The 18,893-nt window shown below is 39.8% G+C and overlaps 1 protein-coding gene across 5 annotated transcripts in view; it reads left to right on the top strand.

Moving 5' to 3' along the window:
- TSGA10 (testis specific 10) overlaps positions 1–16,672 on the top strand; it is a 37,503-nt gene extending 20,831 nt beyond the window's left edge. For 2 of the 5 annotated variants that reach the window (XM_081857888.1, XM_081857889.1), the window contains exons 14-20: positions 1,426–1,536; positions 3,146–3,331; positions 4,570–4,779; positions 9,138–9,340; positions 10,061–10,165; positions 11,543–11,677; positions 12,409–12,558. In XM_081857888.1, coding sequence (XP_081714014.1) covers positions 1,426–1,536; positions 3,146–3,331; positions 4,570–4,779; positions 9,138–9,340; positions 10,061–10,165; positions 11,543–11,677; positions 12,409–12,538 — 1,080 coding nt within the window. In that variant the 3' untranslated portion in view covers positions 12,539–12,558. Of the gene's footprint in view, positions 1–1,425; positions 1,537–3,145; positions 3,332–4,569; positions 4,780–7,702; positions 7,905–9,137; positions 9,341–10,060; positions 10,166–11,542; positions 11,678–11,955; positions 12,372–12,408; positions 12,559–13,919 lie in introns of those variants that run through there. The other 3 variants (XM_081857890.1, XM_081857891.1, XR_014155534.1) reach the window with 3 other exon arrangements.
- Positions 16,673–18,893: the final 2,221 nt, after the last annotated feature.

Raw genomic sequence — 18,893 nt, 5'->3', positions numbered from 1 at the left:
ATTAGGCACAGGTGTCTTTTTGATATATGGTTTGTTTACAGATATATACAACCTGAGCCTATGATGGAGGGGTTCCCAGCATCATTCTGGGTCTTGCTGCCGCCGTAGGCACAGCCCTGGATTCAAACGAGCATCAGCCATGGTGCTCTCTGCCTCCGTCTCCAGCTCGCTGCTTTACTACCACATTACATCACAGCCCTAACTCTAACCTCTAAGTTTTCAGCCCACACTTCTTCTTGCTTTAGCTATTAAGCAGGGGTCACAACCATTTGTCATTCCACACAGAGTCCTTTTGATCCTCTATAGTCTTCGAATTCCCGAAATGGGGGGAGCTCCCATTGTTTGGTCCCAGCTCCTGCCAACCTAGCAGTTCGAAAGCATGTCAAAGTGCAAGTAGATAAATAGGTAGATATGGCAGGAAGGTAAATGGCGTTTCCATGTGCTGCTCTGGTTTCGCCATGACCTGGAAAAACTGTCTGCGGACAAACGTCGGCTCCCTTGACCAGTAAAGTGAGATGACCACCGCAACCCCAGAGTTGTTTGTTATTGGACTTAACGGTCAGGGGTCCTTTACCTTTCTTTTAGTCTTCTTAAAAGCCTATTACCCCAGGTGATTTCCTCACAAGGAAGTTAGCCTAGCTTAATTAGCCCTTAGCATTTCACTTAATTTAAGGATTAGCAGAGTCTAGCAGGCAGTTTAATTTACAGGGTCTGGCTTAAGATACAGTGGCTTAATACACACAGGTCTTGCACTCAGTTTTAACACTCCAAACATTGATTAAATTCTAACACCTGGACCCTGGAATTTAGGGTGTCTAGTACCTACAAACTCATAACACTATGTTCTCTGGAGGTGGTTAACACATCATCATATGGGTTATGCTGCAATCTTGCTGCTGAAGACAGGAAACACAGACTGGTCTTTATCTGTTGGTCACACCCCCATCATCTCAGTCAGTTTCTTGTCTTTTCCATGGACAGGTGTGTGTGTGTGTGTGTGTGTGTGTGTGTAGGACCAGCCCACCCATGAGCAAGGTGCTCAGGTGGCAGGTGCCTGCCTCATAGAGCAGTAGATCCCAGTGTATAATTTTATTCCCCCCTTGTTGTGGACATGGACCTTCACTCACCTCTTCTTCCCTGCCAGGGAGGAGGGCATCATTTTGTGGTTCCCCTCAGATGCCAAAATGCCTTGGGCCAGTCCTCCCTGTGTGTGCACATGTGTGTTGCTTCAGGCTTGTTCTGCTAACTCTTAATTTTATTTAGAATTTTGTTTCATCTTGAAGGTTCGTATTTCTCCTTTTAGATATAGGAATGCATCTTTAATTGTAACACTTTACGACACCTAATCCTACTTCTAAAATATAGTCAAACCTGAAAAGAGTATGAAATGCTTGCCTAAAACAATGTTTCCCATTTCTTTGACAGATTCTGCATCACAAACTCAGTGAATGTCAGAATGAACTTGATAATCTGAAGGCGAAAACTGAAGATTGGCATACAGATATTTCCAGACTGAAGAGCATGCTGAAATCTAAAGTAAATGTATACTTTGAAAAGCTGCAAGTTTTCTAAACCATGCAATGTCTAATGGGGTGCTTCCTGTCAAGGAGTATATTCCTATGTCTACATTCTAATGATTTGAAAGGTCTTACTGAGCCTTCAGAGAGTGCTGTGCAAAATGCTGCAGGAGAGCTGACAGCTTTGTTGGGTTGTTCACAGTGACCCTTGTAAAGCATTCTGCAAGATAGTAATTTGCAAGGGGCTTACCAAGACCCTTGCAAAGCCCTATGCAAAATACTATGTTGCTGAGCAATTTGCAATGGTCTTGTGAAAGGCCCTGCAAAGCACTTGTCCTGAGGCAAAAAAGGGTTGTTTGATGTCATTGTGACATCAGGATATTGCTAGGTGGGCTACCCCAACCAGAAGTCAAATTTTGCCTGCAAGGGGTGGGGGAGATAACAATCTCTCCCATTGGACCAGATCCCATTCACCACCCCTGCTCTAAAAAATGATTCTACTCAGCCAGTACTGGGAAACTGCATTACTTTTATAGTCTATGTTCCATGGATTGCAAAAGCTTTGCAGCCAAACTAGCTTTTGATTAAGATCTCAAATAGGTCAAAAGTCTGTAGAAGGAAGGAGAAGCTTTCCATCAGCATTAATATGTACTGACACATGTGCAAAAGGCAAAAAGAATTTGATAATCCCAGTAGAAGAAGGCATGCAAGGTCAATGCACATCTGAGCTGCCTTAGTGTTATTTAAGGCCTCAATTCAAAATGCATTGCATGCTGAAAAATGCTTGCATGCAGTTACAAAATTCATGAGACTATTTTTTGTATTTTTACTAAACACAAAAGTTTACTGAGGCATTTCCTCATCTGCTTTGATTTTCTTGCAGCAGATCTTACAGAGGAAGGAGCTGCAACGGTATACTTGGAACAACATCAGAGCCCTTCCCCACTATACAGCTGGTGCTTGCCCATCTGTCTTGTTCCCTTCCCCCCTGCAGCCCATGAAAACTTTACAACTGTGGTATGAGTGGCAAGAGTGGGAGGAGATATTCCCCCCCAAATTGGTCATGGGCAGGTTGCACAAGTTGAGCGGTACCTGCATGGCAGGTCCATCTTTCTACAGTGAAGTTCAGATGTCCACTAGTCCTGCAAACCCACCATACAACTGGACTGCAGTGATTATAGTTTACTAAGGGCCAGTTCACTTTTTTCCATCCATTTATATTATAAAGTGTAGCAGTAGAGAGCCATGTGCTCTCTTTCCAATTGTCTAACAATATGGGGTGTACGCAACCAGTTCCCATGACCTTTCACTCAAAAAAGTTGTGGAAGGATTGCAGCATTCAGGTGATTATATATACAAATGATAGAATATATGCACTGTAACAGGTTTTATGTTTTCTGTGCTCTAGGACAGGGGTAGCCAATGTGGTGCCTTCCAGATGTTTTGACTAGAACTCCCATGATCACTGGGTGTTACCTATGCTGTTGGGAGTTGTAGTCCAAAACATCTGTTGGACACCACCATGGCTCCTGCTCTGTGATTATGCTAGCTAATTTTCTGTCCCCCTATGCATGGCATATGTAAACTGGCCTCAAATTTCAAAAATGAAACCAAATTTTGAATTTCAGGAAAAGGAGAATCAAGATCTTTTGGATAACTACCATAGGGCCAATGAGCAAGCAGAAAAGTGGGAATCCAAGTTCCAACAAATGGAAGCAAATTGTAGCTCTGTCCAACTGGAGCTCCTCAGTGCAGAATCTGAGAGCCGCAGACTAAAAGAACGAACAGAGGCTCTTGAAACAGAGATTGGGCACGTAAGTTTGAAAAGCCTCAGCAATCCATTTTTACAATTTCATTTTCATTTAATAGCTGGGCAGTAGAGCTTTTTCATTTCTATTCAGCACTTTCGCCCTTGTTCTTCATCTCCATTGGGAGTGTTAAGGGATAAAGTTTATTGTGAGACATATGTCTCAGTTATGTGGGCTACAACAGGTACTTTCAGAAAGCACATTTGTTGTAAAGGGAAGAGGTCTTCCACTCACCATCATTCACTGACCCTATTTGCACACCATGCTAAACCAAATCATGGCTTAGTGTGGCCAAGCAAATGTGGGTTCCCAGAGAGATCACAGCCACTTTGCTTCTCCTCCAGTTCTGCTTCCACCATATTGCTTTAAGCTAAACCACAGATCACCAGTCCAGGACCCAGTTGATAGCAATAGCTACCATTGACCTTACTTAGATTGTCGCACATTCTGGCCTTTTTGAGACTGTTTGGGATAAGTATGTGGTGTGAGCCCTTGTTTTTCTGTAAATGTATGAATTCTAGACTTTTACCAAGCTGAGAGTTCAGTATTCTAGGTACCATTATGTATCCTAAGATGGTTCCTGTACACATTGTGGTTGGTAAGGAATAATATGTATGCTTTTGTTTTCTAAAGTTAATAATTCTATCTTCTCCCCATCCCCAGCTCTTAAATCTGATTTTGCAGCCAAAAATCAAAATTTTGAAGATTAGACACTTTTATTTTAATCCAGATGGCCTCTCAAGATACCCAGCAGTCTTTATTTAGAACAAAAATTGTTATTTCAGTGCAGATCTTACTTACTAGTGCAGATTCTTCAGTGTTCACATCGTCTTCTATCTTACAAAGGCTTCCTTGGACATGTACAAGGAAGAACAACTTTCTGCATTGAAAGTTCATATACCAATATTGTGCTTTCTGCAAACAACTGGATCTACATGGAATTCTGGATCAGTCTGCCTAAGCCATAGCCCTTAACAGTGTATATAAATAATTGATATAAATGAGATGTAGCTGCATCTAGTGTTTACTGGTTTGTTCACAAGATATTTATTTTACATTCTGCTCACAGTTAACATTTTTATTTTAAATTCACTGCAGAAACTCTTAGAAGTTATGTATTAGAAAAATATAAGGTATCATTGTTTAACTAAAACTGTAATTGATCTTCCCTAAAGTTATTAGGCATTGTTCCGGTACATTTCTATCAAAATGTTAATTGTCTTTATCAACACATGTTTCCACAGCAATTAGCAGCAGAAAAAGCCCACAAGTCACAGATTTCGACATTAGGTAAGTCTCTTTTGAAAATGGAGGAGGAACTCCATGACGTGCAACTGGAGAAAGTTTCTGTACTGTCAGAGTTGGCATCTACTCGGGAACTCTGCATAAAATTGGACACTAGCAAAGAGTTATTAGCCCGGCAACTAAGCAACACAACACAGGAAGTAGAACGGGTAAGTATAATCTAATCTACACATTGTTTAGAGCAAACAGGAAAGGCAGAAAACAAAAGTTGGAATGCCTTTTAATATCATCTTGAATGAAATTCTCACAGTACAGCAACCTTTATGTTGTGTACGTTTGCTTCAATACAAACATAAGAAGAGCCCTGCTGGATTACACCAAAGGCCCTTCTGGTACAGCATCCTGTTCTCCCAATGGCCAAACTAGAAGCCTATGAAAAGCCCCTAAGCAGGACCTGAATGCAACAGCTCTTTCCCCACTTAAGAATCCCAGCAACTGGCATTCAGAGGCATATTGCCTCCAATAGCGGTGGAAGACTATAGGAGCCATTGATTGTCTTATCTGCCATGAATTTGTCTAATCCTCTTTTAAAGTGATCCAGATTTGTGGCCATCATAGTTTAACTGTGAAGTAAGTTTAATAATAACAATAATTAATTGTATTATTTATATCCCTGCCCGTCTGGCTGGGTTTCTCCAGCCACACTGGGCGGCTTCCAGCACATACTGTATAAAAACATAAAATGTCAAACATTTAAACTTCCTGATACAAGGCTCTCTTCAGATATCTTCTAAAAGTTGTGTAGTTCTTTATCTCCTTAACATCTGATGGGAGGATATTCCACAGGGAGATCACCGCTGCTGAGAAAGCCCTCCACCTTGTGGGGTCCCCAATTCCAGGGGTTCCTGGTTTTATATGTTTTTGTGTATACATGTACAGTGGTACCTTGGGTTAAGTACTTAATTCGTTCCGGAGGTCCGTTCTTAACCTGAAACTGTTCTTAACCTGAAGTACCATTTTAGCTAATGGGGCCTCCCGCTGCCGTGGCGCCGCAGGAGCACGATTTCTGTTCTCATCCTGAAGCAAAGTTCTTAACCCGAGATACTATTTCTGGGTTAGTGGAGTCTGTAACCTGAAGCATCTGTAACCTGAAGCGTATGTAACCCAAGGTACCACTGTACTGTAGACTGCTGTAACTGAACCTTAGCATAAGATGCAAGTTACCTGTATATAACATCAACAGTGTTCTCCTTTGTCTATTTTTGGTACATATGATGGAACCTCTCTACATAATCTCACAAGACTTCAATAACTGAGTAAAAAAGGGGTTGGGGTGAGCTGTGAGTGGGTGGGTCAGGTGTAAAGAGGGTGGATTTGGTCAGGTGTAAAGGGAGAAGGCATTGGATAAGTTGGGGGGTGGCGGCGCATGGAGCCAGCAGCCCCATCTATAATATCACCATCCATTTTTCCTAGGGATTCACGCAGGAGGCATCCAGAAAACAGTGACTTTATTTTCCCCACCAACTTCCTTAAGAAGGCAGAGTTACATGGTACCAAAATGACTGCATAAGCCAGCTCCTTAGATTACACCTCCAGTTCCTTCCCTCCCTAGTGATTCAAAGCTCCTGCTTCTTATTTTCTTACATTTACCTTGGCTCCTTGTTCCTTTTATTCCTTTCTCTTTATGAATTTGGTCAGGTTTTTTCCTCCTCTCTCTTATTCTCCCCCCCAGGTTTTTCCTATGGTGTCTGTGGAGGAAGGGGAAGTGAGCTCTTAGAAGAGACAACCCATGTCCTGGCTAACAAAAGAAAAAAGGCCAGCTATCACTCCCTCAGATCTACTTGCCACCAAGCCACCTGCAGTAGAAGAAGCTAGTACCTTTCTCTGGAGCACTTACAGCCACAATTCTGATTTCTAACCTGGCCTTTCCAGTGCTGTCTAGGCTAAGGTGCCTATTGATGAGGGAGAGTGCTGGGGAGCAATGGAGTTTGGCTGGGATTTTAGCCCGTTAAGTCTTTTGATGCTTTCCCTCTAGGCTGGGATAAGTTTCAGTGTTTCTTCTATCAGCTAAAGCTTTGCCAGGGTAGCAGTTTTTGGCAGAAAAATGGCAGCCACTTAAAATTAGGTTTTATGCATGAAACCTCTGCTCCACCATCTTGGATAGAGAATTTGATAGCCCTCCTTTCATCTGGCCAGTAGAGGGCAGAATCCCTCCCCCTTCAACCTAGATCTTCTGGACTTGGTGTGCTTTTACAAACTGGCCACTGGCTCCCACTCATTTGACAACCTCCCTCATCCAGGCAATGGTGCTCCTTCATTCCCTCCTACAGGCCTGACTAGCTCTTCTCAGCTCAGCAGCTTCTTACTCAATAATGCGGCCCTTTACCATCACTACTTAGGCCTGGCTAGCACGTCTGGGTTCAGCAGCCATCCACCCAACACAGCCTTTTTGCTCTTCTAGTCTGGCTGTTAGGATCAAAGGCTTATTAAGGGTCCATCTCCAGATATGCCGCACTCGCCCCTTGTACAACTGCTCAGAGATATTATTGAGGCTTACATCAATCAGCATTTTGCTCTAGCCCTACATCCATCTTGCTTTGGGAAAAGGGACAAATTAAGTCACCATACCTCAGATTTGTCTGCTTCTCCTTCCAAGGATTTAAGCCATTCTGAAAAGACTTTAAAAGTCTAAAAAGACTTTTTTGCATGGCCACAATCATAAGAAATTGAACAAATATCTGCATTGCATTTTTTCGTATTCCTCAGAGGAATCGTTGGAGGTCTTGTCTGACCCGCAAACTCTTCAGGACAGCTGGTGACTAAACATGCTAGGAGGGGTCCTGGGTCCTGTATTTCCCCTGGGTTAGTGTCACTTCTTCATCATAGGACCTCTCCCCAGGGCAACCACCCCTCTGATCCCTCCCTGATTTGGCTTAGCTTAGGTAAGTAATACTGTTTTCTGGATGCCTCCTGGATGCATCACTGGGAACAGAATGTTGGTCACTTTCCATTAATGTTCTTTCATGGGGTGTGCAGGAGGCATCCAGACGCACCCTTTGTATGGGCCTGGGCTCCAGACCTGATTTGTGCCATGTCTATTTGGAGGGGTTACTTTTTATTTTTCTTTTCTAGGCTCTCTTTATTTTGCTCACAAGTGCTTCTCTGATGGCTCTTTCTCCAACTCGAATATGGTTGAAACTGGAGATGGAGTCTTAGGAGTTGAATGATGCAATCGTTTTGGTATCATGTGACCCCACCTGTCCTAGGGCAGCGGGTAGTATTAATCCACTGTTTACTGGATTCCCCCTGCATGCCCCCAGAAAGAATGTTCATGGTAAGTGACCAACATTCCATTCTATGCATCATGTAGATTACTTGGCATAGATGCATGCCAAGTTTCTACGGTGATAAATACACACCAGAACTTTCTGAAATGGCACTTTTAACCCTCTGTCAACAAGTGGAAATCAAATGTACCCTGATAAAACTGGGGGGAAATGTAATTTTTTTTGGTCAATTTTCCACAATTCCATGTTCAAGTCAGTTCTCAACTATGTCAATGTGCGAATTGCCATATGGTGTTTCAGGTCTCCTCTCCTTAATTTAATTAAAAATAAGTGTTTTTACTCTCAATGCCAAGTCTACTCCTGTTAAAATGACAGGTTTGTTTTTTTAATCACTTAATGCTTGGAAGTGACCGCAAAGTGGAAAAACAATACTATTTTTCCATAATCAACTAATCAGCCACTTCTGTTAGCATCACCACAAAAAGTATCAGGGGTCAGAAGTGCTCATCAGTTTTTGCAAAATTTATTTATTACCCTGATTTTTAAAAATATTTTTCCAGTTAGAACCTTGTCTGTGAATCTTGGTGCCCACCCCACATCATAGTTGTGCAAAACTTACAGACCTGGCTTTGGGGGCTACTGCAACCTCAATGGCATCTGCAAATCTTTGTAAGAAACCAGAGCACTCACCCCAGTTGGTGGTAAGACTTAATGGCAACTCTCAGTCAAAGACCTGTGCCCAGAATATGAATGAACTCTGAATATGCATATTCTGCCCCATCAGAATGCCCTATGTGCAGAATAATATTTCTCACTGAAGACCATCTCATTATCTAGCATGTAAGAAAACATTCAGGCAGACTCTGCTCTCATGGAGCTTTGTATGTAAATTGGGGCTCCGCAGAGCTTCAGATTATGCCCTCTAAAGTTTAACTGGGGCATACAGTTATATAATTATCTATTCAGGGGTGGGAAAGAGAAGAAAATCAATACAACCTAGCCAGAGCTAAACATATTTAAGCCACACTGATTTCAGTGTATGAAAATAAAATGGGAGCTAAAAGTACTTAACAATGTGTTCGTTTTTGTACCATATTTTTGAATTGACAGACAGGGAATTGCAGTTACTGAGTATTAGGTGCATATTTTACATCTAGGAAGATGATATGGGGAAGAAGAGTGCTAATGGAATTTAGTTTACAATTTGAAATGTAATTCATCAGTTTCTAATATATTGCATATTAGGGAAAATGAAGAAATTTAACCTTTTTGGCTTTCAGCTGCAAAATGAATGGGAATCGTCTCACTCTGAAACCGAACTCCTCAAAAAACAACTCACTAATGAAAGAATTTCAATTAAAAACCTAGAAACATTGTTAGCATCCAACCGTGAAAAGGAATATCAATCTCAGATGATAAGCCAAGAAAAAGATTCTGAAATTCAGCTTCTTAAAGAGCAGCTTTCGCTGGCTGAAAACAAGATGTAAGTTAGTAACTGGTAGAAACAACACAGTTCTTCTAGATTTGAAACCACTATATTAATTTTTGTTAGTATGCCCATCTTTCTACTAAGTGGGAAAGATTCTTTGGTGATAAAGAAAGAGAGCACTGATAGGGAGTAGTAGCCACCTGCACGAGGAATTCTTGGAAAAGAAGGCAGCCTGAAAAATGGAAGAACATTATTCTTGTGATTGGAGCAGGTTGCAAGTTATAAAATTTCCCCTCCCTCCCAAATCCTGGACTAATCATGATTCTACCCCCATTGCCCTGTGAAAGTAACTGGTGTTTGTGTGATTAGGAAATCGGCACAGAAAGTGTTACAAACATTTGTGCATGCGTTTTGTTTATATGTCTAGGTGTGGATATATTTCTGTTCAGTGTCATTTGAAATTTTAAGCACTGAATATATTCAATTCCTTTTGAGAGCCGAAATATCCCATAATTTTTGTTTTGTTTTTGTTTTTACCCTTCTCCAACTTGTTTTTTATACTGAATACACTGAACGCTATTCTTGAAAAGCTAATTGTATTGGGGTTTATGGTCAAACATGAGAGCGAATCCATTGAAATCAGTGAGACTTGATTATGATTACTCTGTGGGTCTACTTTATACTTGTTTAAGTCTGAATTCAACCCATTGTTTATTTTACAGTATTTGAATAATTGCATGCATTCAGTTCAAATGATACTTTTGTCTGTTATAGTGCTACCCAGAGTCGAGATTTTTCACAGCTCAAAAATACAATAACTCAATTGGAGTCTGAGTTAGATATCACCAAAAGGCAGCTGGGTACAGAACGCTTTGAAAGGCAAGTGTATGATCACATGTTTAGTCTTCTGTTATTTTTCCAAATAAGATCACATGCAATCATGCTAATTTAAAAAGAGCCATGTACATATTTTCTAAAAAGCATCTTAGCAGTAATCTTATATTCACTAGAACTAAAGCTGTAATTGAAAGCATATTTATTAGGGAGCCTAGAGCTTGCCAATCAGAAGGTTGGTGGTTCGAATCCCTGCGACAGAGTGAGCTCCCGTTGCTCGGTCCCTGCTTCTGCCAACCTAGCAGTTTGAAAGCACGTCAAAGTGCAAGTAGATAAATAGGTACTGTTCTGGTGGGAAGGTAAACAGCGTTTCCGTGCGTTACTTTGGTTTCGCCAGAAGCGGCTTAGTCATGCTGGCCACATGACCTGGAAAAACTGTCTGCGGACAAACGTCGGCTCCCTCAGCCAGTAAAGCGAGATGAGCGCCGCAACCCCAGAGTCGTTCACTACTGGACTTAACTGTTAGGGGTCCTTTAACCTTACCTACGGTCCCTTTAATGGCCTACTGCACTGTGTTCCAGAATTAGCTTGCAGCAAACATATGTATCGTTTTGCATTTTAAAATGTCCACTGACTTTAAATCACCTTGCATGCAGGAAATGTGCTAGATGCAAAGTGGACAAAAAAATCCTGAAGTTTGGCCAACTAACATTTCCTTCCTAATTCTGCAGCAGATGAAGCTCTCTACATCATCAGATTGAGGAGTGATAGGATGGCAGCTCGTCTGCATTGCCAGCCAGTGCTAAATCCTTCCCATTCACCTCTTGAGTTAACATGCCTAGACCTGCATGTAGGCCCACTTGAACAGAGCTTCAGTTTGCCAGTGTGGTGAATGGTTACCCAAATGGACAATTAGAGAAGATGAGGTGATATTTGAGGACAGACCACAACTCAGTGGTAGAGCATGTGTTTGAATGTAGAAGTTCCTAGAGAATGCAGAGAGCCACTGCCAGAGTAGACAGTACTAAGCTAGATGGACAAAATAATTTTACCTGATATAAAGTAGTTTTCTATTTTTCTACACAGGTGGCAACCATTTTAGGTGTGTCCAGTTGATGTGCAGTTGCCAGAGCACGGGTCCTTTTGGACCCAGAAGAGGGCATAACAGGGGCAGGGGCACTTATGCGTGCTCCGTCGATGCACACAGAGGCTGGGAACGGAACCCCAGTACAAAATGGTCGCCATCTGTACTTTTACACCAAAAGCCTGTGCTGGCCTTCCTCCTGGCTTTGTGGAATGATCTGTTTCCATTCCCCATCTTTCAGCGTTATAGTCTGTCTGAAGAACAGTCTTGGTGAGAATCTTCACCTTTTAGCTTGTTGTGTTTACCCCATCTTAAGATAAATTACCCTTTTGTTTTAGAGAGCGTGCTGTCCAAGAGCTTCGCCGCCAGAGTCTGGGAGCTCCATACCAATTAACTTCTACAATAAGGACATCATCACCTGAACGTTCTCGGCACCGGTCTTCTGACAAGTCTCTGGACAGATCTTCAGAATGGTGAGAACATTACTTAGTAGTGATATGAGATCTTAGCTCTGAAATAATGCGCTTTTTATTCTGTTTATATGTCCTGCACAGTTGTAGAGTTCAGGAACAAATTTGTTTGGGCATCAGTATAAAGTCTTTTCTCCTCACTCATAAGATAATGGTTGTATTCACATGAACAAAGGCCACACACACCCCAGAAACCATGCTCTTGTTCATTATAGATGTTTCAAAGAAGTGTTTAGAAGTAAAATGGGAATGAGTTATAGTTCCTCACTCTTGACTTCCAGATCACCCGAGGGTGGAGATGCTAACTTTTCCTGTGGGGAGATAAGTATTCTGTTTTTCCCAAGTTCTGTACTGTCATCACTGATGTTTTCAGACAGTAACTGTTACTGATCTGTAGATCACCCTTGCTATGTCTACATTCATTCTTGAACCTTTACTTCCAGGATGAATGAGCATGACTACCATTGCCCCTTTCCTTAGTGCATGATGTATTGGTTGTTAAGCATGCAATAGGCCTGAGATGAGGAGTAGTGTAATGGTTGTTGATATCATAAAGGCACTGATGCCTTGTTACACCTGGGAAAGGTCATTTTCTTTCCCTGGGCAGTTCATAAGGGGTAAAAGCATTTGTAGAGTTCTCTAATATGTGAAACATTGGAGGTTCCCCCCAAAGTCTTCTCCCTTCCCCTCCTTCTCAGTTTTTTGACAGTATCTTTCCCATTCATATCAACTAGTCAGCTCAAGAGAGGAAGGCAGATGGATGAACTCGCAGATGTGTGTGACGTTAGTACGGAAGATACCCTAGAAGATAAAATCTGTTTGAAATGTCTTTCTTTGGGGATACAGCATTATACATATGAATAAAAGTGTTTATACAATCTAAAGTGCACATGGTTTCAATCCTTCATTTTTCACTAACAAGTCTCCCCACCGGTGTAATTTTGGTGCACATGAATCCAAGCCACCTCTACTTTAATCACATTGTCTTACACAACTTATTTAATTTTACTCTGTAAAATTAATCACCTCTACTGTTCTTTTGGGGGTCATATGATGGCTACAGGGGAAAACGAGCCCATGTAAACTGCACAGCCTGTGTAGAATTGACTATGTAAACTTCATGCTCAAGTTAGTAGGGATCAGTGTATAATAGCCAGTTGCCATGGTAGCCTTTTGAGCAGTTGAGATTGGCTGTCTGTGCCAAAGCTTCTATATCATGTTTGTGCACAAAATTCCTGTTAATTTATTTTCACATTAGATGTGTATGTTACACATCTAATTACACATTAGATGTGTAAATAAAAGCAGCACTGTGCTCTTATAGAAGATTTAACAAGATGCCTCACTGTTCCTACTCTGTACCTAACCTTTAGCAGAAAAATTGTCTGTGCACATACTATAGGCCAGGGTAAGGGGTTATCTTACCAGCTGAGTGGAGTTGGTTCTCTTTAACATACCATACTAAAGTTAAAAGCACGGTGTTGCAACGTCCTTAGTATGGAAAAGAGGCAGGAGGAGTTACGAAGAACTGCAGGGAAAAAAATGGCCATTTTAGAATTTGTATAAAACCAGAAATATATACAGTAGCATTAAGTTAACTCCATTCATATTATATATAAAGCAGGAGATGGGGGAGGGCCTTAATACACCAGTAAATTTCATGGGAGTGAGGCACTCAACATTCCCCCATAGGGTTCCCCACACTTCATTAACTATCCCAGACACTTTTCTGTTGGTCCTGATACTGAAAGTGAGTCAGGAACACAGAAAAGTGGCTGGAGCAACAGTTTACTTGAAGGATTATCTTATCCTATATGTGCCCACTCGAATGTTTCATATTTTCTGTTGAATATTTTGAATCATTTTATGTAAACAGTTTAAAGGTTGGTAAATTAAACAGTATATAAATATTGTTAAATATACATTTGGGTTTGTGGGGATTGTTTTGTCAGAGCTTATTTTGATGATAAGTGAAGGACCAGGCTGAGAACTACAATAGATGAAAAGTTATTGTGAGATAGTTTAAACAAATGAAGAAGTGAGCAATGAAAGAGGCTAGGTTTTGTAAGTGAATTGAGTTATGAATGCATGGTGATTTTTAGCATGATTGTTTTTTAAAAATAGTTTATTAAGGGCCTTATAATTGAAACCAGAGAAAATAACTTACACATATTGCTTGATTTGAGGGGCAACTGCCATTACGTACCAGATAATGTTAAACACCACAATTTTCCATCTTTTATAGGGATTCTATTTTGAAGAACTTCTAACTGAAGAAGATAATGAAAAAAAGTCTGATATCTATTATAGAAATGCAAATGCCAAATTGAACTCAGGGTTTACTAAAATGATTGTTTTAATCCAGTTGATGGTGGATAAGGTTCAGAATACTTCTTAAAAGTAGGAGTGTGCACACACAAATATTTTATTTTAGCCACTGGAATATATGTTTTAATATGCTGTTTTATGCAACCAATATGCACTCTTAGTACATGAAACTGAAAAGAAATGTGAAGATAACTTCAGCTGTGTGCTGTCAAAGAAACATTATTAACGAACCTATCGCTGTAAAGATGAAAACAGAAAACAGTTTATCCTTTCTTTTATCTGTTGTAGCTTGATTGTATGCCTGCTAAGTTACGACACACTTTCACTTCAGGAGGAAATACATTTTTAAGATGAATTATATTTAATATATGTGGTTTAATTTTGAATACAAATCTGATGTTATATTAATTAGTGGCTTGGATCCTAACTTCCATTCTGTGAACAGCATCACATTCACTGAACAGAGCTTTACAACCTCCTTAGAGAAAATCTGGCTCGGGAGATTGAGGGACCCTTAGGAAATGGGTCAGATATAATATGGCAGGGCTGCAGATGGAGGGGGAGTTTATGGAAATCACACTCATCCCTTGTGTGAAGAGAAAAGTAACTTAGGATTCAATCCACAGTGTCTAAGAAAGTGTATTTGTAATGGCCATTAAATATGTCATTTGTAAATAATAAAAACCCCATTAACACTTGTTTTAATTTGTAGTTTACAAAAATACATACTGACAATAACACATACTCAGCTATGAAAATTACATTATTTAAAGTACAGACATTGTAAATGTTATTTAGCACTCTATAAAACATTCATTTAATAAGAATTTTTCCAATTTTTCCTTATTAGAAGCCACTTGTTTTATTATAATGAAACACAATTCCTTATTCAGTGGAGCTGAAAAAGATAGTTTTCAGTAGTCCTTTCTTTTGTGTGCTAAGCCAATTTCTAATTATGTTTCATCTAAGTGCTTGTTTGTTTTTTGAGATGATGGACATAAAATGATTAAGCCCTTTTCAGTATTGTTTCCATCTCCAAAAGCTTTACAGAACTTTAAATCCTAAAAATGTATTGAAACCTCCCCCACCCCATCATTTTAAAGCTACATATGCAAGTATGTGTAACAAGATGGATTTATAAACTTTCTATAGAAATATATTAACTCTGAAAAACCTCCCGAGCAGCTTTATTATTCAATACATTTCATTCTTCCTCCCAGTTATGACTCAGGGGAAAGTCAAATTTTAATTTTAATTGTAAAATGTTCCTTGCAAGCACATAACAAAGAAAAATTAAAGCTGGTGTTTATAGAATTGTAAGGGCATGCCCGAAGATTCCAGTTTGACCCCTCAATTCAAAAACCTATCTTTGTAGTACCACTTAAGCAACAAAATTGCTTTATCATAGTGCTTTTTAGATTCCTCCTGACTACTAAAATATTACCTTTCTAGACCTTATAGGTTTCCTGCTTCTCTGCAACTAATCTTACTTTGTAATATGTGAAACTGAATCCTTGTTCTAAAATTGTTGTCACTCTAAAGGGGGAAGGAAAAGGAAGAACCAAAAAAGATATCAAATAACTCCTTTCTAGAGAGGTAACAATCCTCACTCTTCTTGTAATCCTTTGGGTGAAGAACCAGTGAACCGAGAATTCATCATTCCTTGCTTCTTATTGATGATGTTTTCATTTATCAGTCTTCTCAACATCCAAAAAGGAAACAGATGTGTAGTTGTATTCAAATCAGTGCTGAACCAATGGTTTCCTCCACTTCTGTTATTCTGAGCATTATATTACTTGCCTTTGCTTAATTCTCTGAATAAGGATGACATTTATTCTATAAGATAAATTCATAAAATTCGGACACTGTTTGTAACAGACTTTATTGTATATACCTGTACAAATGAATGCGTGAATCAAACCTAAGGTAAGATTCTCTGTTATCAAAACTTCTCTCACCACTTTTTTATCAGCATAAAGGTGCCAGGTTTGACACTAAATATGGGGAAAAAACCTTTTTCTAAGAGTCAATATTTACAAGGCAGAATATACAAAGGTCAATATGAGCAACTTGCAAGTATATGTATGACTAAGGTTAATTGCTATAATCCCCTCCCCGCAAACTAACTTCTCCCAATACTTCTTTGGCACAGAAAGAAGTGAATCAGAGATAGCATGTGTGTGCATACAAGAAAACTCGATTTGTGTATAACTCTGTTTTTATTTAGTGTAATCATTACATTGGCATTTAAGTGCAACTAGTTCCCCCCAAAAAAACAGGTAGAAAAGTTTGCTGATCAGTATGGCATGATGACAACTACATTGTCTTCGGAGTCTTCCTATGAAAAAATAAATTCAATGTAATACTGGTCTGGTTCACACATAACAGGAAACCATGGTTTCTTACCATATGAACAAGCTGCAGTAAGCCTTGGACTTAAGTGCTACTCCTCTCTTAATATATTTTCAGATTCTGATTTGTTCTCACTGACAAGTTTAAACAAACCACTTACCCAACTTTGGACAAAACGAGGCTGGAGAGGCTGCACAATTCTATGGGATAACTCATGGTTAATTCAGTGTTACGTGTAAATCAGACCATGGTTCTTTTTCTGCAGGTTTACAATTCCGTGGTTTCTTTTAAAACAAATAAATAAATTGTACAACTCCCCAGTGTTGTTGTTTTAATTGGTGGGGGAAAGGTTTCTTGTTGAGTTCACAGAGTGCAATTTCTACAGTTGTATTATATGCAGTCTTACTGACGAACGTAATTATTGTACTAGTCTGAAACAATGATTAGTACACCCACTGAATCAACTGAGCCTTACAAATGCTACTATTAGACCATATCACTTGATAACTAAAAGCTTTTCAAAACTGATTACTTAGTTGGGAATATAAAGGTGAAACAAAGGTAAACAAACTATTGTCTCCTGTATGTAATTGCGTGGGTGTGGTTAACATGGTATAGGAAAGTTTGTTCTTTCCCACATGGTGCAGCTAAGAAAACAGTGAGTGTATCAGTCATTGCACATTGTTCTCTAACCTCCCCCGCTCCCCAAATTCAGAAACTAACCTGAGCTGTGCAGAATTGTGTTAGAAATCTGGCCACCATTCTGCATCCTCTTCAGTGCCTTGGACCTAGTGTTCTTCAGGAGAATTGGGGGTCTGGAAAGAAATGGAGGCAACAAGCAACAACACAGTGCATAATATTCAGAAGGGAACTCGCCAAAACTGTCTTTTTTATTTTTCAAACTGCAAATAGGGGAATCATATTTTAAATTAGTCCACTCACTATAAAACAGTGGTTCCCAACCTTTTTTTGGCCATACCCCACCTAAGCATCTTTAAAATCCTGATACCACCCCCGTGACATATAATTCTTATTCAAAAAGTGAACTCCACATGGAGGAAGCCTAAAAGCCTATTCACTGTTAATAACTCATTCGCTAATTGACCCCCTTAAAAATTAAATTGCCCCCGTCTGTGGGGTGTGTTGCCCACGTTGGTAACCACGGCTATAAAACAAACACATTTGTTTTATTTGAGATGTGTGTTTTCAGAATCCACACTATTCCTGTGACTGTAATTGGTTTTGTTTTTAATAATTTCTAAATGTTATATTGTTCATAACCTGCCCTGGGACCTGGTGATGGGCAAGTGGTGTTGATGATGATTTTAACAACAACAAATACCACCACTACCATCTTAAGAGGAATGTGTCTTCTGGGAGGTAAGATGTAGGGCACACAGATAATGAAAATCTCCCCTCCCATTCTGAATGTGACCACCTCAGTATACACTTTATTCTGCAAGACTTGCTCAAATAAAATATTTTTCCATTTTTTATTTTCATAGATGATGTGTCTATGCAAATTAAGTGTTTAATTTCATAAACTGATTTGATGAACCTATAAAGCCCCACGTTTGTTGCCAAATGTGTTCAATAGACATAGCTATATTGTTAGAAGAATAATTCTATATTGTCAGTAGAATTATATATGAGAGAAATATGATGGTATTTTAACAACTACAATTTGGGGTGATAACCAAATATGTTTTATAATTCACTATATATCCCAAACCTGACAGCAATAGTCCAAATTAAATATATTCAGTCATTCATATCCTAACATTAGGCAAACCCACTACAGTAGTTAAGATAAAATGTGAGGGCATCTACCTGCCATCTGCAGGAGTAGACCTGCTGAAATTAGTAAAGAACTTAAATCCATTTATTATAATTGATATACCCTGAGTATGACTAACACTGAATATCAAAGAATTTTCATTTTAGGATGTTTGGCAGTTAAACAGGACTTCTCTTAACACTTTTCCAAGACTTTTGTTTGTGTGGAACTTTCAGCTTGTTTTCCTTTGCCTGAAACAGAATTCCCACATCCGGCTGCTTTGATCAGCGTCGTCACCAGGTAAATAAAGCTCTTACTTCATACGGAAATGGAATTTTCCTTCTTTCAGAACTGTTCTACGATTCCACACTCAACTTTAATCTTCCTTGGACACTGCTCTCTGCAGCTCAGCGGCAGAGCCCATACTTTGCGTGCAGAAAGTCCCAGCTCAAAATCCTGGCTGGCGGAGTTAGAAATACTCGGGAGTAGCAGGACGGACCTCTGCCGTTTAATAAGTATTTTCTTCTTCTTCCAAAAGACAGAGTAACCCTCGCTTGCTCTCGCAGCGAAAAGCGTGACTGCAAAGTAGCAAGTTGATGGGCAAGAACCATTTCTTATGCCAGGACATGTTAGCTTCTGAGGTGGCAAGTCGTTGTCTTCCCATTTCTTTTCAAATCGATCGATTTTATTCATGTTTAAGTCAGCAGAACTATACAACCAAGAACATCGCAACATATTGGTGGTCATCACAACCTCCTACAC

The sequence above is a fragment of the Podarcis erhardii genome (assembly GCF_964252035.2).
Source record: "Podarcis erhardii genome assembly, chromosome: 4".
NCBI classification, from domain to species: domain Eukaryota; kingdom Metazoa; phylum Chordata; class Lepidosauria; order Squamata; family Lacertidae; genus Podarcis; species Podarcis erhardii.
The sequence above is the reverse complement of the archived record's forward strand: the minus strand, read 5'-3'. Positions and strand labels throughout refer to the sequence as shown.